This window comes from Eutrigla gurnardus, assembly GCF_963514095.1.
Source record: "Eutrigla gurnardus genome assembly, chromosome: 9".
Lineage (NCBI taxonomy): Eukaryota > Metazoa > Chordata > Actinopteri > Perciformes > Triglidae > Eutrigla > Eutrigla gurnardus.
Window position 1 is genome coordinate 27629493 of NC_139923.1, and position 23272 is coordinate 27652764.

The following is a 23272-nucleotide window of genomic DNA, read 5'->3' on the forward strand; positions in this document are numbered from 1 at the left end:
TTAGTATAGTGGACAGAATCTCCGCCTGTCACGCGGAAGACCGGCGTTCGATTCCCCGACGGGTGGTATATTTATTGCCCAAGAAGCAACTCTGAACTCTGATTTATATTAGATGGATAGATTACTTAATTGTTTATCGCATTATAATTATATATGTTGTCATCATAGTGTTACAGACTGTGTCCGTGTGTGGTGTAAGGAGAACGTCAGCGCTACACAGGTTCTCACTCTGGTTTACTCTTTAATATGGTATAAAAAGCAGCAGCACACAATGCAAGCGTTCGGGTCTCCGGCTTTCATTCTTTGCCATTAATGCAACATTCATACCATAACACGTGATCGTATAGTGGGAATATTATGTTTGACTTCCTAGATGAGAGCTATTTTATTTTACATTTAAAATAATGATTCAAAACCAGCATGAAATAAGCATTAATTTATGAACATTAAACCATTTCTGAATAGAAATAGCATTTTATTAATAATAAACCCTTCACTATGAATGAGATATGGAATGCTATTAGTCCATGAAAGGCAACATAACGCATTGTAATTTACAAAGCTAGGCTTCGGAGGTTTCATGCAACAACATATCGTTAGCCTAATAGCATAATTGCCTAAGTCATATTTGAACGTTTTCGGAAAAAGAGAAAAAACACAATTTCTAGCAAGCAGATTGGTATTTTTTATTGATAATGTAACAGCAAGTTCAACCAGACCTGTGAACAAGTTTGAAAAAAAAAAAAAGACACAACATCAACTCCATAACAAATAAAAGTGACTTAGGCAGAATATGTCATGACTTAGGCATTTTTTTCTCTTACAGTATATGTATATAATGATAACATAACCAAGTCTAACCTTATCTAAGGTGTTTTAAAGTATAATCTTAACAAAGTTGTTTTAAAGTTTAACCTTGCCTAAGTTGTTTTAACCTTACCTAAGTTGTTTTCACCTTAACTAAGTTGTTTTAACCTTACCTAAGTTGTTTTCACCTTAACTAAGTTCTTTTAACCTTAACTAAGTTCTTTTAACCTTACCTCAGTTCTTTTAACCTTAACTAAGTTCTTTTAACCTTAACTAAGTTGTTTTAACCTCAACTAGGTTTTTTTTACACTCACCTAAGTTGTTTTAACCTTGCCTTGAACTCCTTTTCAGCTGTCTAATGATGAGGGAGGTCATCATAGTACTGGTGGGCCACTCTTGGTAGTACTGGTTTCATTGCCTGCAAGTCATTGAATTTCCTGAGAGTAATTGGCAGTTGGGCAGGAAAGAGTGGGACCCACTGGAATGATTCATCGGGGAGGCTGAGTCGCTGGAGGCTTTTACTGTCTAGAAAGTTGAAGGAATAAACCAGCTTACCAAATGAATTGAAGAGAAGATCTAATGCTTCACTTCTGTTAAACTTTCTTATGCGATCAGCCATGTTTGTTTATACCGGCAAACATGCCTAAGTCAAAAAGATGACTTGGGCAGATAGTGATTTTGGACTCTAAAAAGTGTTCTGATAGGTTGAGGACATAGCCAATAAGGCAAGGTGATGCAGCAGTGGTAGGAGAGGAAGGTTAGGCAGATATCTCAATTTGGCCAAAAAATGACTTAGGCAATTATGCTATTAGGCTAACGATATGTAATATTCTCAGAGAATACGATTTCCGACCGGTCCCTGAAGTATACATGAATGTGATTGGTACAGGTGACGTGTGTTTTTCTTTACTTCCTAGTTCTACTGCAGACAGAGATGCAGACTGCTGTATGTTCCCGAAGTGGTGAATAAAAATATAGTTAGCAGCACGTCGTGTGTTGGCTCAACTTATGTTCCACAAGACAGAACAAGACAATATGTAAACACAATTAATAAAGCCCAACTGGTATAAAAAGCAGACAATGACAGTGACTTTCTGTACAACTGCTCAGAGAGCAGAAATGACTTACCGAAATAAGAAAAATAAGGATTACGGCGGACACAAAGCGAGTTAGTGCGTCAGCAATACAGTAGCATTAGCTCAGCATGACCGGTAACAAGCTAGCGAAGAAGCTACAAAGCTAGCTAGCATTAGCTCAACATAAAACGTTACCATTAATGTACTTAATGTATTAGGTGGCTCAACTTTTAAGGTCTATGAAATATGTAATTAGGAAACGTCTTTAGAAGAAGTGGGTGGCTCTTAAAAGAGCCTTTGGGTTGTTGGTTCAACAGCAGTACGTTTACTTGGAGCTGGTGTACTTGGTGACGGCCTTGGTGCCCTCAGACACGGCGTGCTTAGCCAGCTCCCCGGGCAGCAGCAGGCGGACGGCGGTCTGGATCTCCCTGGAAGTGATGGTGGAGCGCTTGTTGTAGTGAGCCAGACGGGAGGCCTCACCGGCGATGCGTTCAAAGATGTCGCTCACGAAGGAGTTCATGATGCCCATGGCCTTGGAGGAGATGCCGGTGTCGGGGTGGACCTGCTTCATCACCTTGTACACGTAGATGGCGTAGCTCTCCTTCCTGGACTTTCTCCTCTTCTTGCCGGTCTTAGTGGCGGTCTTGGAGACGGCTTTCTTGGAGCCCTTCTTGGGCGCTTTCACGGTTGGTTCTGTCGGCATGTTTGGCTGTAGAGACTTTTCCTGAAGCGGAGTGAAGAGACGAGGCACAGTCTCCTCCTTTTCTTTCCGCTTGATGCAAATATCACTGTGCTGTTGCTCTCACGCGATTGGTTGGCCTCTGAGCGCCTCTGCCCGCCCAAAAAGTGACCATTGTGTTACAAGAACCGGAAGAAAAGTCGACCAGCAGCCCTTCACAACCTGGAAGTTGAGGATTTGTGGAAGTACTTAGATGATTAAGTAAAAGCGTCTTTACCTGCTGGGTAAAATACAACAATTTGAAAACTCAGTAGCTTGATATACGAGCTGAAACCCTTTTACTTAGAATTTAATGACTATGTCTACAATTATCCACTTTTAAGTTGTGCTTTACTCACATGTGTATATATGCTAAATACCAATTTCTCTTTATAAGTATTACAAATTAATTATATACATATGCTGTATGATCATCACATCCAACAGCAGTTATCCAATGAAAAAATAAAAATGATATATTCAACAATTTGTAAATATTGCTAAAAACATAATTTCACATAATCCAGTAAGCGAGTTTAGATTTATGGTCAAAGTGAATATTTACTCCTTTTGAAATCAGATTTTCCCTGAATGATGTGGTTACTTTAAGTTTATTTAAACAAATGTAGTATAGGAGAATAAATACCAAAAGAGTAAAAAAAAAAAAAAAAAAGGGTGGACAAATGACTACAGAAGAGACCAGTCTATGGTGTATGGAACTATGAAAGTAAAACAGTCTTCATTTGAATCTGGTTGGGAAATAGTGAAATGTTATTTTAACAGGGATTGTGTTGTGTCGTTGGCAGCACTTGATTAATGTTTTTTTATAATTATTATAATAAACATAATAAGGAAGTTGATACCATGGTCTTTTTCTCCTTGGGATAGTGACAATCAGCTCAATTTCTTTGCTTTTCAGTAGATGTGAAGAAATGGACAATTATGCAGAGTTGAGTTACGTTGTCATGGCAACAGGAAAACGTCTTTAGATGAAGTGTGTGGCTCTTAAAAGAGCCTTTGGGTTGTCGTTTCAACAGCAGTACGTTTACTTGGAGCTGGTGTACTTAGTGACGGCCTTGGTGCCCTCAGACACGGCGTGCTTAGCCAGCTCCCCGGGCAGCAGCAGGCGGACGGCGGTCGATCCTAGCTGTCATTGGGCGAAGGCAGGGTTCACCTGGACAGGTAACCAGTCTATCACAGGGCCGACATGTAGAGACAGACAAACATTCACTCTCACATTCACACCTACGGGACATTTAGAGTCATCAATTAACCTATCCCCTTTGTAACCGTCTGAGAGACATTTTTCTGGTTATATTTTATTAATATGTTGTAAGTATGCAAAAGGATAACTTGATTTTGAAATCCAGACTGTTGGTGTAAACTGTGTAAATAATGCCGATTCAAGAGTTTGAGGGGTCATATGTGTTTTTGCATTATGGGATGTAAGCTAAGCATGGCGGCAGAGAGACCCATCATGGCGACAGAGAAGGAACGCACAGCCACAAACTTTAATTATTCTGCACGGTTCGAGAGGTGCACACGGTAATATTATATTCATTGTAATTTAATTTGATTCCATATTTGTGTGAGATATTTCGTGTGCACTTGTACTGTATATTTTGAAGATTTAAGATAATCACGTGTATAGGCCTGTCTGAAAATTGACACTTTATTAAGAGACTTTGAAACGGCTGGACATATGTTTAAATGTTATTTGTGCGTCTTGTTTTATTTTATAGTTTTCACTGTGTCTGCTAGGGAGCAGAGAGAGAAATAAACGTTAAAATGACAGCTGTATGAATCGTGGCCTTTAATTCGTCTTGCATGTCTTTGGACTGTGGGACGAAGCCGGTGAACCCGGAGAGAACCCACGTTCACACAGGGAGAACATGCAAACTCCACACAGAAGGAACCCGGGAATCAAACACAGAGCTCTTGCTGTGAGGCGAGAGTGCTACCCACTACACCACCGTGCAGGTGTTCATGTGTATGGTAATCTATGGTCAAGTGAACTAGCAGTGCTAGGCAGGAGTCAGTGTAACGGTATGGCTCACATAATCAACAGTGTTAAAGTAAATAGAACATTAATGTAGATATAATGGAGCAAAGCTCCCCATTGTACAATAATAAAATGGAAGAGGGCTCTTGGTGGTAAAGTAAAAAATGGAAGAATCCAAACAATCCCTCCTTAAAGGCCACTAAAGGCCAGTGTGGAATCAAAAAAGAAATCCTCAAGAGAAGTTGAAAATATTGCCATTTCATTAATTTGTAGAAAAAGTGATTAATAATTATTTGGGTTTTTTTCACAACGCAATTACATCTGATTCACACCATCAAAAAATCATCAAAATATCTAATAATCAAACACAATTAATCAAAATACCTAATAATTATATTCAGAGTAGCCTACACAAGATCAAATCTACCACAAACTAAAGGAAAGGAAAAAAACAATTATCTCAATCAAAGTCATTATTCTGAATTATAGGTAAGCTATTTTAGGCAAGTATCACATGATCATCTTTATAAATCGCTTACATAAAAAGCAATCATAATCGTTAAAACCTTCTCAATCACCTCTCCAATACACTCCTATACACGTCACGTTACCAACTGACTCAAAGTTTTCAACCTTCAATCCGCTGGGACACTTGTTACCTTCTTGAAAACAAATCGTATAAAACATACAAAACCAAAACATAAACAAACTGGGACAATCTTCTGAAATGGGAAATGTTGTCCTGGTTTGGCCTACAGTCGTCTGTGCCATCAATCATGTGTGACTGAGTTTCAGAGTTTAAAGTGAGTGTTACATCCCCTCTGGAACATTGGGCTCTTGTTGCTGTGTGTGTTGACGGGTGGAAGTCGACGGTGGAGGTCGGTCGGGTTTGTTTGCATGTGTAGTGTTCACTGAACAGATAGAAGATGCAGGCACTGACTGGAAGTCTCGGACCACGCTAGTTCTTCTTTTCATAGAGCAAATATCGCAATTGCCACATAATGTGACCTGTAACTATTTTCCAGTCATCATTCTGGAAACCACCTGCCCTTCAGATACATGAAAAAAATTGTGCAAACTTTGGAACGATTACAATTACACCTATCATTAACTTGTAAATCCTGAACCAAACACCAACCACAGTGCCTACAGCATCCCAAACTAGAAGTCTCTACATGAGTTGGATGTGGAAATATGTAATCAGCATAACAAAAATAAGTAGCTATAAAGCTACAGATGCTTATTGACTGGTTAAAATCAAAGGAACAGCTTTGGCATTCATCTGTTATGTTGTCTGAAATAGCTTCTTATGCTGAACAAAAATATGAACACAAAAATGTTTTTGCTCCAAATTTTCATAAACTGATATCAAAGATCTCAGACTTTTTCTACGAAGACACAAAAGGCCGCTTTCTCTCCCATCTTGTTCACAAATGAGTTTAAATGTGTCCAATCTATCCGTTTGGCATATCAACATGCCGATTAGACAGCGTTATTAATCAGAATCAGAATGAGAATCAGGTTTATTGCCAAAGTAAGTTTTCACTTGCAAGGAATTTGTCTTGGTTGTGTTTGGTGCATACAATAAACATGTAATAAATAAAAAAGAGAAAAAGCACTGGAATAGAAATTTACACTAAAAAATATATAAGAGACACTATAACATATAACATAAACAAGTATGTATAATATAACTGTTTTGAGGCAATGCAGTTTGTGCAGGGAGTGCAAAAAATAACAAAACTGGATGTGCAAGTTCACAGTATATATACAATATATAAAGAGATGATGATATGTGCAATGATCAGGGATAATAGTCCAGGATGTGTGTTAGTGTAACATGTAGTTACTGGGTGGGGGGTTAGAGTCTGTCAGTGGGGGTCCCGAATCTTGTTGATGAGGCCCACTGCTGGTCACAAGAAAAGGTCACTCTAAAGGTCTTTTAATTCTTTTATCAACATGGCCTCCACTTTGGTCCAGACTGAATTGTCTCAACAACTCTGGGTTAAAACGGCTCTATACCAGTCTGTTAGAAAGTGCTCTGCTGTCACCTACTGGACAGACAGAATATCCCTTTCTCTAACTTGACCCTGGTCTACCACGCCAGACAAGAGACCAGGTGCAGAGCGGGATCCCCTGAGACAGTCCAGCATGTAATAGCAATGTGTGTTTATACATATATGTGTGTATATAATATCCACCTTATTTACTCAACATATTTTATTCTTCATGAACGTCTCTGTCCATGGTGCTGAATCCATGCTGATGCTGGGATCTATGCAGCTTTTTTATTTTAATGTCACAGATTATGTCACTAATAGAACAAATTGAGCTACATGAATGGGTTTCTATTATGTAATTTAGATACATTAAAACATGTATATTGTATTAAGTTATCAAGATAGCAAAATTAGTGTATTCAGCATAGGAATGTGATCTCCCGCGCTGGGCTCCAGTTCCCGGTCGGTCGTGTCCACAGACACCTGGAGACCTGCTGACTGCTGGAACCAGAACCCCAAACGGCTCTTTTAAGAGCCAAAAACTTTCTCATAAAGAACTCATTCCTCTCATGAAACTTAATAGTCATTCTATTTCAAGTATATATTTTCTGTAGTGAAAGAATAAACATTAGAGATGGGATTTATGGCTATTTGAAGGGAGCCGGGTCTTGAGGAGCCGTTATTTTCAAAGAGCCGTTCAAAAGACTTGCTCATTTATATTTATTCATTTTTAAGAAGCTAGCCTAGTGGTAACCCATTATTATTCTGGGAAATAATCACTGGAAGGAATGATGGGGTAAGATTTGGATCTGAATTATTCAGACTTAGACATTGGATATCTGAGTTTGATATCAGAATCTTCCCTCCACTGATTCTGAGCAAAAATACTCAAACAATTCGATGATGCGTTAATGAAGTTGCTGTGAAAATATAAGATGAATATGTGGGATATTCCACACAGTGAAGAGTGTAGACTCAACAGGTTTTCATTTCAAAGTGTCCATTGAAAAGTACATAATGTGGAATTGAATCCTTTGTGTTTCTATAACAACAAAAGGCCTGATTTATTCAGTAAAAACAAACATCTTTGTGATGCTCAGATTTTTGAAGGAAGTCCAGACTTTGAATATCTGCATAATAGGCAAGGCAAGAAAACTTTATTCGTATAGCACCTTTCATACACAAGGCAGACTCAGAGTGCTTCACATCATAACATGTCATACAATAAAGTGAAAACATTTAAGAATTAAAAAGAAAATGAAGGCAAAATTAAAATGCATTACAGAAAGACAAGGAGAATGAAGACATATCTGCAATAACAAAAAACAATGCAAACGTTAAAAGATTTAGCAGAAGGCTATGGTGAACATAAAAGTTTTCAGTGATTTATAATCATACATAATAATACATAAAATACTTAAATAATATATAAAATAGCTGCTGTTTGACATTTTGACATAATTGCTATTGTTCAATAAACGTGTCTAGTTTTTCTTGTGTATCATAAGTGGACTACAGCTGCATCCCTCTTTCATAATGACAACCAATCCTTGAATTCTGCACCGACGTGTGTTTCTATGAACCAGTGATACTGCATTCAAAGCCACTGCTGTTTTCTCAGACAAGTGATGTTTATTAGTCAGTGTTTTTTTTAAACCATTAACAGTAGAATGATGAACTTTATATTTAAGGTTTTGATCAGGAGAGGACATGTTCACAGTCACAATGAACAGCTCTGATAGGAAGTCTGAGTAAACTGCACCAGAAGCCTCGACCAGCATCAGTGTGTTTGCTGCTCCCAGAATAACTTCACTTTATGACAAAATAATCAACGTTAGATGGATGTTTTTACATCGAGTCCCTGAACAAACATGTGGACCAGCTGGGAAACAGGTTTTGATGGAGCTCAGGTTGATTTTAAATCATTTTAGGAGAGAAAGAAGTGGGAAAAGTCAGTGAAGAGTGCTGCTCATGGCGGTGAGTAGGTGAGGTTTGGAGGCTCCCCAAACTAAAAGCAGAGAGCATCAGATCTCTACATGACTTTAATATGAAGAGACACAAGTCTGCTATCGGCTCCCTTCACTGTCAGCCTTCAGCTCTTCTCCCACGTTTAGTTTTCACTCTTTTATCGGTGAAGAGAAACACAAGTGAGCCGACTTTCAGACCGTACAGAGCAGCCACGGGCCGGGTTGAGTCTCCACGGTTCTCATGGTGTGTTTAAGTCCAGCCCCCAGCCCCGGAGAATCCAACGTTCCGGTCAGACTCTCGTTCTCGTTAGTAGAAAAACAACTCTAATAGAAAATGGCAGAAGAAGCTCCAGCTCCAGCCGTCGCGCCGGCAAAAGCCGCCAAGAAGAAGGTGACCAAGCCGAGGCCGGCTGGTCCCGGCGTCGCCGACCTCATCGTCAAAGCTGTGGCCGCGTCCAAGGAGCGGAGCGGCGTGTCTCTGGCCGCCGTGAAGAAGGCTCTGGCTGCCGGAGGCTACGATGTGGAGAAGAACAACTCCCGCGTCAAGACCGCCATCAAGGCTCTGGTCGCTAAGGAGACTCTGGTCCAGACCAAGGGGACCGGCGCCTCCGGCTCCTTCAAGATGAACAAGAAGGTCGCCGAGAAGCCGGAGAAGAAAGCCGTTGTAAAACCCAAGAAGGCCGCTGCCAAGAAACCCGCAGCGGCCAAGAAGCCCAAGGCGGCGGCAGCGAAGAAGCCGGCAGTCGCTAAGAAATCCCCGAAGAAGGCGAAGAAGCCCGTAGCTGCCAAGAAACCCGCCGCCAAGAGCCCCAAGAAGGCCACTAAGAGCCCCAAGAAAGCTACCAAGAGCCCCAAGAAGGTGGTGAAAAAGGCCGCTGCTGCCAAGAAGTCCCCCGCTAAGAGGGTTGCCAAGCCCAAAGCGAAGAAAGCAGCACCCAAGAAGAAGTAAGCTGTTCTCAGTCTGACCAACGCTCCGACAAAAAGGCTCTTTTAAGAGCCACCACACCGTCCATAAAGAGCGTTTTCCTGTTATTATATTGTCATTACATAGCATTAAGACATCCTACCTTAGAATGTAGGAATATATTTCCAAATACACCCATATATAATATACTAGTATATAATGTCTCGGCTACAGCCACAGGGGTTATTTATATAAATCAAGCTTTAAAGGCTGTTTTTGGAGAAACTGTCCATAAACAACTATATCCTATTTATTTCCAACGAACTTCCATTTCATTAGTTATTATTCTGCGTACTAGTGTCTAAACAAGTTTATATTATTTTACATTAACATTATATATCATGAGCATCCTGTTTACTATTTAACGGTGTTCGTGCATACTTATCGTTACTGTTTCTCCTTAGTGAACACATTGATTGTGTATCAGCCACGATTGGGTTACACATTTAGGCACAGTGCTGTAATGCATTGAGATTTACTTCGTGATTTTGTTACTTCAGGATCAGCTTCAAACCACACCACATACATGTAATACAAAAGTAAAAGAAATGAGATGGAAAACTTTAAAGGAATCTTAAAGCCATTTAAAACGGGCAAACGCCTTGATTAAGTTAATTGATTCGAAACTAATGTGTTAGTGTTAACTAGTGTTAACTTGTCTCAATGGAAGAGAGAGTTAGTGTAACGAGTCCAACCATTAAACTAAATCGATCTGCTAAAATAAATAAAATGACCAACTTCCCAAACATTAATCAAGTGGCTGTGGAGATTCACACCCAAATCAGAATCCATTAACAGGCCAATTATAATAATGTCTACAAAAACAGATATACAAAAAGGAAATGAGCTCTTTAAGTGGAGTGTTTGGCCCTTAAAAGGGCCTTTGGTCGTGTTTAAGTAGCGGGTCGTGTTTATCCACCGAAGCCGTACAGGGTGCGTCCCTGCCTCTTCAGAGCGTAGACCACATCCATGGCGGTGACGGTCTTCCTCTTGGCGTGCTCGGTGTAGGTGACGGCGTCACGGATGACGTTCTCCAGGAAGACCTTCAACACGCCGCGGGTCTCCTCGTAGATCAGACCGGAGATACGCTTCACTCCGCCACGGCGAGCCAGACGGCGGATAGCGGGCTTGGTGATTCCCTGGATGTTATCACGGAGGACTTTACGGTGACGCTTGGCGCCTCCTTTACCGAGTCCCTTACCGCCTTTGCCTCTTCCACTCATTTTCACTAGTCAATGTAAATCAACTGAATATTGTCCACAGCCAGGCTCCTCGCTTTATAACTCCTGCCTGAGGACGTGGTGGAAAACAGTGTATTACCGCATACTGTCGCCACCAATGACGTTCTTGGAGAGATGGAGGACCTCCCACCACTCCAAACCCCCAGGATTCTGCCCCCGTCGGTGCCGGTGGACGACGGCACAGCACTTAGACGAACATGATCATTTGTAATTTTGGAACACAATATGCTGCCAAACATGATAGTTGGGGTCATCGGACGTAAATCCACTCTTATACTACGTAACACCAAACAACACAAATGCATATTTATATATATATATATATATATATATATATATATATATATATATATATATATATAATGAGGGCTCTGGGGGTCCTGCTTCAGAGGCTGGGGACAGAGCCTGCACAGATGATCTGTTGGCAGCTGCACCGCTGACGTCCTCGTTGCCCTCTCTTCTGCCACCTTCCTCCACTCTGCGTCTTTGTGGGAACCTGGGCAAATTCTTAAATTCATTGTCACCACTGTCCCCTAAAAAAATATACACAGACATGGCTTATACAGTTTTACAGTTTCAAAATGACCTAAAACCAACATTTTACTTGATTTGACCCACACTAGTCGATCTAAAATCCATTTAAGTAGACACAGGTCATATTTGACAAAAGTAATCAAATTTCAGGCTAAAAGAATGACATTTAGGGCATCTTTACTGCTGTCAAATGTGAGAAAGCTCAAATTTCCTTACTTGTATGAAAAGGGTAAAACAGCGTCCCCACAATCCCGCTTGTGGCCAAAAGTATATTACATCGGTAGTGTTAAGGACTACCATAGAGAATGAATAGGGAAAGTTAAGAGAGTTAAGGACTAGTATACACGGCCCCCGCGCCCGCGCGGGGTTCGATTCCGGGGAGTATATTTATTGCCCAAGAAGCAACTCTGAACTCTGATTTATATTAGATGGATAGATTACTTAATTGTTTATCGCATTATAATTATATATCATTTATTTGTCATCATAGTGTTACAGACTGTGTCCGTGTGTGGTGTAAGGAGAACGTCAGCGCTACACAGGTTCTCACTCTGGTTTACTCTTTAATATGGTATAAAAAGCAGCAGCACACAATGCAAGCGTTCAGGTCTCCGGCTTATAAGTTTCATTCTTTGCCATCAACGCAACATTCATACCATACCATGTGATCATATAGTGGGAATATTATGTTTGAAAAAGTTAGTGCGTCAGCAGTACAGGAGCATTAGCCTAGCATGACTGGTAGCAAGCTGGCGAGGAAGCTACAAGGCTTGCTAGCATTAGCTCAACATAAACCTTGTAACATTCAGAATACATGCTCGTGTCGACCATCGCCAAAATGTCTAAAACATTGAAAAAAAAAAAGTATTTCAACATTGCTCTGATACACCAAATACCAACCTTCAGCTTCGAAGATCAATTATTTACCGAGTCATGTACGCTGCTGCGGTCACGTGACGGTAGTTCAGTGATTGATGGAACGCCTCTATGTTTCAAAACAGCTATCGCTGAGTTTCGACAGGTGCCATGGTTTGCAGTACAATTAGTAAATTGGTTCAATTAACAAGCTCAAAATGCTTAAAAACCATGAAGAAACAAAGTTCTTTGAGGGTTTTCGTGTTAGGAGTTTGAGACATAGTTTGAGAGTGAGTTTGATAGATAGTTTGAGAGAGAGAATTAGAGATTTTGTGAGAGTGACTTAGTGAGTATATATTGTTAGATCCATCCATCCATCCATTTTCTACCGCTTATCCTGTATTTAGGGTCACGGGGGGGCTGGAGCCGATACCAGCTGTCTATATTGTTAGATATATATCCTCAATGATGCGCCACCTGAGATGCACTCATCCTGGAGTTCTAACCCCAGAGGGTCACAGTGATCTCCCCAGGCCTGCTGCTGCTGCCACTGATGCTAGACCATTGAGTAGAGGTATGCTTTAATATTTGTTTTCCACTTTTAATTGTAGTGGGATTTCCTGAGACTATGGAAACCTGGTCATTCTCCTACTTATTCACTGTGACAATGTTACTGTATACATCCAAAATTGCAATGCTGAACGCATTTTGAGATCAGTCTAAGGCCGCGTTCAGACTGCAGGCAAATCCGATTCAAATCTGATTCCTTCTCATATCCGATTTTTAGGGCTGACTGTCCACACTGTTTTAGCAAGTGTCCAAATCGCATTTGGCTCTGTTCAGACTGGGCCACATCAAGTGACCCATCTGACTGGTTGCTGTAGCAACGACGTCGGAGCGGAGGCGTGTATTGTGTGACGGCATGTAATAGCGACGAGAAAAACAACAAACAAGATGGAGGCATTTTGTTTCTTCCTCTGTCCAAGGACTGATGTTTTCGGCCTCTTCCGACTGCTCCATACCGGTAACGTAGCTCCACAACTTGAAACAGGCGGGTGGTTTGGCGCATTGGGTCAGGTCTGGCGTCGCGTAGAGTGACCTCACGGACAGTCAAATCCGATCTGAGTGTTTGGAGCTGTTCAGACTGAGACGCATCTGTCCAAATGCGATCTGAAACTACCTCCCGGAGGTGGTTTCGATCCGTTTCGCAAAAATCGGATTTCATGTGACTTGGGACTGTTCAGACTTCAAAAGAGTCATCCGGTTCCAATCTGGATGGGCTAAAAATCGGATTTCTGCTGGCAGTCTGAACGCGGCCTAATAGTCTGAAGTGTGGATTTGGATGGGGCTTTGGTGGATATGGTTGTAAAGGATCTCCAGCCATTCACCATTGTGGAGGACCAAGGCTTCAGGGCTTTTGTGCATAAGCTTGAGCCCAACTATGTACTCCCATCTCGGAAGGCGCTGACTGACATGGTCACTGAAAAGTACACCAGCACGAAGGAGAAGGTCAAGGCTGAGGTGCAGAAGGCTGTGAGGCTCACTGCTGATATGTGGACTTCCATCAACACCAAGAGCTATCTTGGAATAACCTGCCATTACATGACACCCCAAGATGAGATGGCTACGTATGTACTTGGTGTTGCCCGGTTTCATGACACACACGCGGCACAGCACATTGTGCAGGCCAAACATGAGCTCCTGGAAGAGTGGGGTTTAACCTCCAAGGTACACTGCATGGTGACTGACAATGCAGCAAACATGGTCCTGAGTGTGAACCTCCAAAACTTCTATCATTTACCATGTTTTGCCCACACTCTGAACTTGATTGTGAAGAAGGCAGTGGAAGAAACTCCACTGAATGAGATTCGCCTGAAGGCCAAAAAAATTGTTGGATTTTTCCGCTCCAGTTGCAAGGCCAGGGAGAAGCTAAACGCGGGTCCACACCGCACCGACGGCCCGACTCGCGTCGGTAAATGAAGTCGGGCTACTTAATATGGCCGACTCGAATGGCGGATTACACATTTGAATCGGCTGAAATGAACGCCGACGTGGGCCGATTCGAGCGACCACACCAAGGAGACTCATGTCACGGACGCCGACTCTCTCAAAGACGCCGATTTTCGGTCCGGTGTGGACCCGCCTTAACAGAGATGCAGACACGTATGGGCAGGCCTGCCCTTAAACTCATTCAAGATGTTGAAACAAGATGGAATAGTACATATGACATGCTACAACGTTTATATGACGAAAGAGAGACCGTGGCTGCTTCCCTGTCCTGTCTGACTACAGACCAAGCACCTCTGAACAACTATGAATTTGAATTTCTGAGTGCTTGGATCTTCTTCGACCATTCAAATTGGCAACTGTGGAGCTGTCCGAGGAGGAAAACGTTTCTGCATCATTTTTTTAAATCATAGTATGGAGTTGAGCAAACACCATTATTAGTTAGAGGAAATTTAATTGCACATGTAAACAGAACTTAAGCTCAGTAAACAGTCACCATGCAAAAATAACTGATGCAGACTAATGTGCTGCCCTATACTAATCTGTGGAATATAAGAATTAGGAAACGTCTTTAGAAGAAGTGTGTGGCTCTTAAAAGAGCCTTTGGGTTGTTGGTTCAACAGCAGTACGTTTACTTGGAGCTGGTGTACTTGGTGACGGCCTTGGTGCCCTCAGACACGGCGTGCTTAGCCAGCTCCCCGGGCAGCAGCAGGCGGACGGCAGTCTGGATCTCCCTGGAAGTGATGGTGGAGCGCTTGTTGTAGTGAGCCAGACGGGAGGCCTCACCGGCGATGCGTTCAAAGATGTCGCTCACGAAGGAGTTCATGATGCCCATGGCCTTGGAGGAGATGCCGGTGTCGGGGTGGACCTGCTTCATCACCTTGTACACGTAGATGGCGTAGCTCTCCTTCCTGGACTTTCTCCTCTTCTTGCCGGTCTTAGTGGCGGTCTTGGAGACGGCTTTCTTGGAGCCCTTCTTGGGCGCTTTGACGGTTGGTTCTGTCGGCATGTTTGGCTGTAGAGACTTTTCCTGAAGCGGAGTGAGGAGACGAGGCACAGTCTACTCTCTTTGTATCCGCTTGATGCAAATGTTACTGTGCTGTTGCTCGCACCGGATTGGTTGGATCTGACAAATCGCGCCCAGACCCCCGCGCGCCCCCGACAAAGCGCTCCGCCCAGAGCGTGATCTAGTTACTGATACTGAGTTATAAAACACGCGGGTTCAGATGAATCCACAGTGTGGGAATATCAAATAGAATCAAAAGGGTTTGGCTGGAATATGAATAGTATAGCAGAACAACACAGAATGTATAACAAGCACTGCTCTCAGTGGACCACACACAACCAGGCTCCTCATCCCATGTGCAATAAACTGTTATCTTACACAAGTGCATTATAAACACAACATCCCATGCTCTCCATCTCTGTCTATCATGTAAATATCTAGTCCATCCTGTATATATTCTGGAAATTGTCTATTATGTACATTATACATTCTAGTTTATTTAACTTTCTTTACAAAGTCTTAGTGTTAATATCTTTTTATATTGTACTTTTTTTGTCAATGCATGTTTATTATTTATTATCCTTATTTTTCTACTGTCTTGCTGCTGTAACGCTGTAAATTTCCCCACTGCGGGACGAATAAAGGACTATCTTATCTAATTAAAGCATTTAAATTTAGTCCTTCACTGGTTCTTAGTGCGGTTCGCCCATGGTTTCTCCCATCACCAGAGGTTAATAGTGAACTACTGATAAGAAAAAAAAGAGTATCCAGATGAGCAACATTTTGCAGCATATTGCCAGCGATATTTAAAAACATCATTCTATGTATATTTTAAAATATATACTGATGGATCAAAAGTTTGCTAAATGGACATGGTGGTATTGGGATATATATTGGGATATATATCCCAGAATTTAATAAAAGAGAGGGGTATATACTAAGTAATTTTTTTTATCTATATACTCTATTGAAATGGTGGATTAAAGAGGTTAAGACACTGAGAAATGTGATCTGTACAGATTCCATGGCAGCTTTATATAGCCTAGGTACAGGTCACTCTTCAAGGGAAGATTTGATTATTGAAATGAAATATTTATTACTACAGGAACCTTGGAATCAGTATTCAGTTTTTTGGGGTTCCAGCTTATAACATTGTGACTCCAAAAAACTCAAAGAGGATGCAGGACACCAACAAATAGGTTGCTTGACTTGCAGCACACAGAATCACTTGACATGCTTCTTCTATATGGTGACTAGGTGAAAAACTTCTGAACTTGGTGTGTGTGTCATGATTAACTTTTTGTTTCCACTGTTTGTTTTCCAACTTAGACTTTAAATCTGGGAGTAACAGGTCAAATGCGGACCTGGGCCTCCTTGACATCAGCATTTCAGCCGGGGACAAGCCTGTAGAATGTGGAGTGATTCTGTAACTAAGCAGGAATCTGGACACCTTTGCTTCCAAGCTCTCATTTCCTCCTTAAAGGATAAACAAGATACTACACAGCTCATATAGGCATTAAAGGTATTGAAGAGGCAGATAAAATGGCAAAAAAAGATGTTGAAAAACTAATATATAAGAATTAATGTTCCAATGGGAAAGGGTGAAGCAAAATCTATAATCAATTCAGTAACTGTACAAAAGGGAATGGGAGGCAGAATTTAATGCAAGACACTACTATAAATATCAAAGGATTGTGACAGGGAGACGGGTTAATTCACTGAGTCTAAACAGAAGGGAAGAAGTGGTCTATACCAGACTTAGATTAGGGCATACAGGACTAAACGTTACTTTATATATAGTAGGAAAGGGTAATGGTTTATGCATGGTGTGCCAAGACAGAGAGGATGTTGATCATGTACTTTTACTTGTGAGAAGTATAATGATAACAGAATAATCTGGCAAGAAATGGAAGGGGAGGAAGAAGAATCCACAGTGTCACAGGGGTGTAAAAAGTAACATGAACTGGCTAGAACATGAAGATTAGATACACAGCTTCACACCTTGTTAACCACTGAGCACTGAACGTCAGTTCAACATCACCTAAAACGAATGCACTTGTGAAAAACCCACTTAAATTTAAATAAAGCGATGTAAGGTACTTCTTTTTGATATTGGTAAGAAAAATAATAATAATTTGGCAAAATATGTAACCTGGAGAGAATCAGTGTGAAATAACATTTTAATGATGAATGTTATTGCATAATGTTATCGAATATAGGCCTATAATAGATATACTAATTTGTCGCATTCGTTTTTTTGAGATTTGTAAAGACAGACTAAAGAGAAGACAGACTACGACATATTGTTAACTATTTATTCAGAGTTGTATCATTAAGTAAAATCAAGAGCTCAAGGACTTTTTCTGTTTGAAAAATCGCAGGCATCAAATAAGCAACTATAGGATGTAAACTGCAACCAATGGCCCAGAAAAAGATGCACAATTTCTTGCAGCAAAGTGTTATCTACTTTTGAGCTAACAAATTGGGGAGGAACTGTGGTTTAGATTTTAATCCTCCTTCTTTGTTGCATGAGCTGGTCCCAGCTCCATGGCAACACGACACCCTGTAGAAAAAAAGATTGACCTGTCTGCCTGTTCCTGTTCATCTGCTCTCTGTTTTAAGTTGACTTCCTCAACTCTGAGTAAACCTGTGTTATCTCTTGACCACCAGTAGTGGTGGAGTAAACTAATTATTATGCAATTTGAGCAACTGTGAGTCATTCACTGGAATCACTGAACAGATATAAGATGTTACACCTATCATTAACTTGTAAATCCTGAACCAAACACCAACCACAGTGCCTACAGCATCCCAAACTAGAAGTCTCTACATGAGTTGGATGTGAAAATATGTAATCAGCATAACAAAAATAAGTAGCTATAAAGCTACAGATGCTTTTTGTATCGTTAAAATCAAACAAACAGCTTTGGCATTCATCTGTTATGTTGTCTTATATAGCTTCTTACACTGAACAAAAATATAAACAACAATTTTGCTCCAAATTTCATGAGCTGACATGGAATATCTCACACTTTTTCTATGAACACAGAAAAAGCCTATTTCTATCCGATCTTGTTCACAAATTAGTTTAAATTTGTGTCTAATCCATCCTTTTGGCATATCTACATGCCGATTAGACAGCGTTATTAATGCACAGGTGTGCCTCCACTTTGGTCCAGACTGAATAGTCTCAACAACTCTGGGTTAAAACGGCTCTATACCAGTCTGTTAGAAAGTGCTCTGCTGTCACCTACTGGACAGACAGAGAATCACTTTCTCTAATTTGACCCTGGTCTACCACTGCAGACAAAAGACCAGGTGCAGACCAGGATCCCCTGAGACAGTCAACGTGTAATAGCAATGTGTGTTTATACAGTGTATACAGGCAGTGTTTCTCCCATCCACCTTATTTTATTCCTCATGAACGTCTCTGTCCATGGTGCTGAATCCATGCTGATGCTGGGATCTATGCAGCTTTTTTATTTTAATGTGACACATTATGTCACTAATAGAACAAATTGTGCTACAGGAATGGGTTTCTATTATGTAATTTAGATACATTAAAACATTTATATAGTATTAAGTTATCAAGTATAGACAAAGTATGTATGTGTATTCAGCATAGGAAGGAGCTCTCAGAGAAGAGTGAGGTGGCTCTTAAAAGAGCCGTTGTGTTGGTTTAACAGCAGACAGGTTAAGCTCGCTCTCCGCGGATGCGACGGGCCAGCTGGATGTCCTTGGGCATGATGGTGACCCTCTTGGCGTGGATGGCGCACAGGTTGGTGTCCTCGAACAGGCCGACCAGGTAAGCCTCGCTGGACTCCTGCAGAGCCATAACAGCGGAGCTCTGGAAGCGCAGGTCGGTCTTGAAGTCCTGAGCGATCTCTCTGACCAGACGCTGGAAGGGCAGCTTGCGGATCAGCAGCTCGGTGGATTTCTGGTAGCGACGGATCTCCCTGAGAGCGACGGTACCGGGCCTGTAACGGTGAGGCTTCTTCACGCCGCCGGTGGCCGGGGCGCTCTTACGGGCAGCCTTGGTGGCCAGCTGCTTCCTGGGGGCTTTGCCGCCGGTGGATTTACGGGCTGTCTGCTTGGTTCTAGCCATGACTTCTTCTTTCTCTGGTCCGGAGAAATATACGATGAACGGAGAGACTCGCTGCTCTTAAACTGTGGGACCGGCTGTGAAACGGTGACGCTGTTCAGACCTCCGGCTCCTGATTGGTGGAGGGCTCCTCGTGGAGCTCAGCGCCGCCTCGAGGAGCGACCCACCGCCCCAATCTCAGCAGCTCATTGGCGGGAAGTCTTTTCAAACTCTCCGCCTAAACTCAGAGTGGAAGCCTCTTTCCTGATTGGTCTGTCACTGTCACGAACAGGCTCGCGCGCTCAGCGGACACATAAAGAGAGATTCGCCGGTAGAGCGACACATTCTTTGAGTCCCGACTCCAGAAAGCATCTAATAATGAGTGGAAGAGGCAAAACCGGCGGAAAGGCCAGGGCGAAGGCCAAGACCCGCTCCTCCCGCGCTGGGCTCCAGTTCCCGGTCGGCCGTGTCCACAGACATCTCCGTAAAGGGAACTATGCTCAGCGTGTTGGTGCCGGAGCCCCCGTCTACCTGGCGGCGGTGCTGGAGTACCTGACCGCTGAGATCCTGGAGTTGGCTGGAAACGCTGCCCGCGACAACAAGAAGACCCGAATCATCCCCCGTCACCTGCAGCTGGCTGTCCGCAACGACGAGGAGCTCAACAAGCTGCTGGGCGGAGTGACCATCGCTCAGGGCGGCGTGCTGCCCAACATCCAGGCTGTTCTGCTGCCCAAGAAGACCGAGAAGGCCGCCAAGTCCAAGTAAACCTGGAGACCTGCTGACTGCTGGAAACCAGAACCCCAAAACGGCTCTTTTAAGAGCCAAACACTTTCTCATAAAGAGCTCATTCCTCTCATGAAACTTAAGTCATTCTATTTCAAGTATGTATTTCCTGTAGTGAAATAATATACATTAGAGATGGGATTTATGGCTCTTTGAAGGGAGCCGGGTCTTGAGGAGCCGTTATTTTCAAAGAGCCGTTCAAAAGACAGGCTCATTTATATTAATTTATTTTTAAGAAGCTAGCCTAGTGGTAACCCATTTATTCTGGGTAATAATCACTGGAAGGAATGATGGGGTAAAATTTGGATCTGAATTATTCAGACTTAGACATCGGATATCTGAGTTATGAGATATATTTTAAATATTGATTATAATTCAATTAACATGTGTGGACTAGACTTAATGATCTACGTTCACTTCATTCATTTACTGTGAGCTTGACAGCGATTAAAAATAAATAAATAAATAAAAACGAACAGCTCACCACTTCGACTCGGTTCCCATCGTTCATGTTAAAGAGCAATTAATTTCCTTTATTGTCTTTTGAAAAGCTTGCCCCTTATTTTGGAGATGCTATAATAGCTGACTCCTAGTAGTTAAACTCATTAATTTTTATATCCAGTGCTAATTGGGACTCATTGAGAAACTCTTACTTCAAGCTGTTTTAAGATTCAATTGAATTACACTCCAATTTCTATTCATTACATTTAGAAATAAATTATAGCATTTTATAATCTATTTCATCTTCTCGGGTTATGGTATCTTAACATCTTTAAAAGGTGTAAGCATCCAGTTTCCATAGTATACAGAATTGAACCAAATTATTAAACTACTTGAAATCCAAGTGGCCTGACCAGACTACATTCACATACAATGTAGTAATTAGTTTTACATCTCCGAAACAGTTTTTTTTACATCAACAATCTAGATGCTTGCAAGTTATTTACTTACAGCAGTCAGTTATCCAAACAAGTAAATGTACATATTATGTGTTACACTAGACATATAACTATAATACTCTATATATATACTAGAAATATACCACATAGAAAACCATATTTTAAGAAAGCAAATTAGTATATCTATTATTTATTCAATAACATTAATCAGTAAAATGTTATTTCACACTGATGACTTCACAGCAAAGAAAGGTCAAGAACCCTGATTCCTTACTATATATTTAGTATCGGTGTAACGATTCATTCGATTAATCGATGAATCGATTGTCAGTCCTATAGATTCTACTAAATCGATCTGCTACAATAAATAAATAGAATGAATCGTTTTGGCTTCACCAATAATCTATATAAATGCATTTAATTGGATTAATCGTGATTCTTATGATTAATGTTTTAATACGTTTAAGACACACTCTCCCCTGCCAGTATGTAGTCTACTGAAAATGTTAAAAATAACCGAGCATATTTTAATTACATTTTTGTATTCAGCATAAAATATTATGCAGGTTTACTTTTTTTACAGAATAAATATGTTATTTTTCACCTTTCAGAAGAATACAAATAGTCTCACTCGCATTATTGCATGTTTATTTAATCGATATAGAATTTTGGTTACAAGTTACTGAATCGAATCGAATCGAATCGTTCCAAAAAAAAAATCGTCCTTCAATCGAATCGCCAACTACTGTATCGTTAATCGAATCGAAGTGAAGCCAAAGATTCACACCCCTAATATTTAGTCATTTTAAGTAGTTTGAATGCACATGTTCTACTGTTAGACAATGTTCTTTTGTTGGACTATGTTTTGTGTGCATTTTCTAACATTAAGTTAAATTGGGTGGGTTTTTCACATGTGTATTCGTTTTAGGTGATGTTGAACTGATGTTCAGTGCTCAGTGGTTTACAAGGTGTCAAACTGTATCTAATCTCCATGTTCTAGACAGTTCATGTTACTTTTTACACCCCTGTGACACTGTACCAGTAATAAATTAACGGTTATTCGGGGGGCGCTTTGTTGGGGACGCGCTGGAGGCTGGGCGCGCTTTGTCGGATCCAACCAATCCTGTGCGAGCAACAGCACAGTGACATTTGCATCAAGCGGATACAAAGAGAGCAGACTGTAGCTCGGGACTTTATCGCGTTACTGAAGACATCCAAACATGCCAGACCAAACCGTCAAAGCCCCCAAGAAGGGCTCCAAGAAAGCCGTCTCCAAGACCGCCAGTAAGACCGGCAAGAAGAGGAGAAAGTCCAGGAAGGAGAGCTACGCCATCTACGTGTACAAGGTGATGAAGCAGGTCCACCCCGACACCGGCATCTCCTCCAAGGCCATGGGCATCATGAACTCCTTCGTGAGCGACATCTTTGAACGCATCGCCGGTGAGGCCTCCCGTCTGGCTCACTACAACAAGCGCTCCACCATCACTTCCAGGGAGATCCAGACCGCCGTCCGCCTGCTGCTGCCCGGGGAGCTGGCTAAGCACGCCGTGTCTGAGGGCACCAAGGCCGTCACCAAGTACACCAGCTCCAAGTAAACGTACTGCTGTTGAACCAACAACCCAAAGGCTCTTTTAAGAGCCACATACTTCTTCTAAAGATGTTTTCCTGTTTCCTTTAACTATATAAAAGCCACTACAAATGCCCAACTAGATTGCTGCTCAAATTGCTTTTAGTATTGTTCGTTTAGTACTGAAGCTACTCTACCAGTACAACTTCAAATTTGACCTAAACACAAAAACTCTTAAATGGCTGCAGCATAATGAATACATGGCCAACTTCCCTACACTACACCAGAGCGAGACAAAATAAACTAATGTGTACATTTGCATGAGTGACATTGTCTCGTAAAGCCAAAACATACACAAATTCTGGAAATGTTTTAAGCATTTATCTTTACAGATAACTAACATTGTAATGTCTAATGACTCCTGTAACTCTCCTGGCTGGACTCCCGGCCCCCGCGACTAAACCATTGCAGCGTATCCAGAACGCTGCAGTACGCCTTGTCTTCAATCTACCCAAATTCTCCTATGTGACCCCCCTTCTCCGTGACCTCCACTGGCTTCCTTCTTTTTAGCCAACATCCAATTCAAGACGATGACACTGGTCTTCAAGGCCATCAATGGAACGGCACCCATCTATCTCCAAACACTGGTCAAACCACACGTCCCAAAGCGAGCACTTCGCTCCTCTACTTCAGCTGGCTGGCTGGTACCACCATCGCTGAAATCAAACAAATGTCGCTCGGCAAAGTCCAGATTCGGACTCTGTT

The 23272-nt window shown here is 41.7% G+C and overlaps 3 protein-coding genes and 4 pseudogenes across 7 annotated transcripts; 3 read left to right on the top strand and 4 right to left on the bottom strand.

The window, feature by feature from the left end:
• Positions 1-663: 663 nt before the first annotated feature.
• LOC311019190 (histone H2B pseudogene) lies at positions 664-2592 on the bottom strand (annotated as a pseudogene). Its single transcript has one exon. The product of its transcript is annotated as a histone H2B pseudogene (transcript).
• A 6312-nt stretch (positions 2593-8904) lies between these two features.
• On the top strand, positions 8905-9519 carry LOC311019180 (histone H1 pseudogene; annotated as a pseudogene). The gene has a single exon. The product of its transcript is annotated as a histone H1 pseudogene (transcript).
• A 907-nt stretch (positions 9520-10426) lies between these two features.
• LOC311019196 (histone H4) lies at positions 10427-10759 on the bottom strand. Its single transcript, XM_084018450.1, has one exon. The coding sequence runs from the start codon at positions 10755-10757 to the stop codon at positions 10446-10448; it is 312 nt and encodes a 103-aa protein (XP_083874576.1). The 5' UTR covers positions 10758-10759; the 3' UTR covers positions 10427-10445.
• Positions 10760-14739: 3980 nt separating this feature from the next.
• Positions 14740-15190, bottom strand: LOC311019194 (histone H2B pseudogene; annotated as a pseudogene). The gene has a single exon. The product of its transcript is annotated as a histone H2B pseudogene (transcript).
• Positions 15191-18846: 3656 nt separating this feature from the next.
• Positions 18847-19321, bottom strand: LOC311018108 (histone H3.2). The gene has a single exon (XM_084016886.1). It carries the CDS (start codon positions 19280-19282, stop codon positions 18872-18874), a length of 411 nt encoding a protein of 136 aa, XP_083873012.1. The 5' UTR covers positions 19283-19321; the 3' UTR covers positions 18847-18871.
• Positions 19322-19614: 293 nt separating this feature from the next.
• On the top strand, positions 19615-20053 carry LOC311018574 (histone H2A pseudogene; annotated as a pseudogene). The gene has a single exon. The product of its transcript is annotated as a histone H2A pseudogene (transcript).
• Positions 20054-22160: 2107 nt separating this feature from the next.
• LOC311019195 (histone H2B) lies at positions 22161-22555 on the top strand (the record flags this gene model as incomplete). The annotated part of the gene is made up of 1 exon (XM_084018449.1): positions 22161-22555. The coding sequence occupies one exon, from the start codon at positions 22161-22163 to the stop codon at positions 22533-22535; it is 375 nt and encodes a 124-aa protein (XP_083874575.1). The 3' UTR covers positions 22536-22555.
• Between the last annotated feature and the right edge of the window lie 717 nt (positions 22556-23272).

What these genes read in the sequence shown, in the direction of transcription:
- LOC311019196 (XM_084018450.1), bottom strand. Translation starts at nt 10,757, where the DNA reads ATGAGTGGAAGAGGCAAAGGCGGTAAGGGACTCGGTAAAGGAGGCGCC.
- LOC311018108 (XM_084016886.1), bottom strand. Translation starts at nt 19,282, where the DNA reads ATGGCTAGAACCAAGCAGACAGCCCGTAAATCCACCGGCGGCAAAGCC.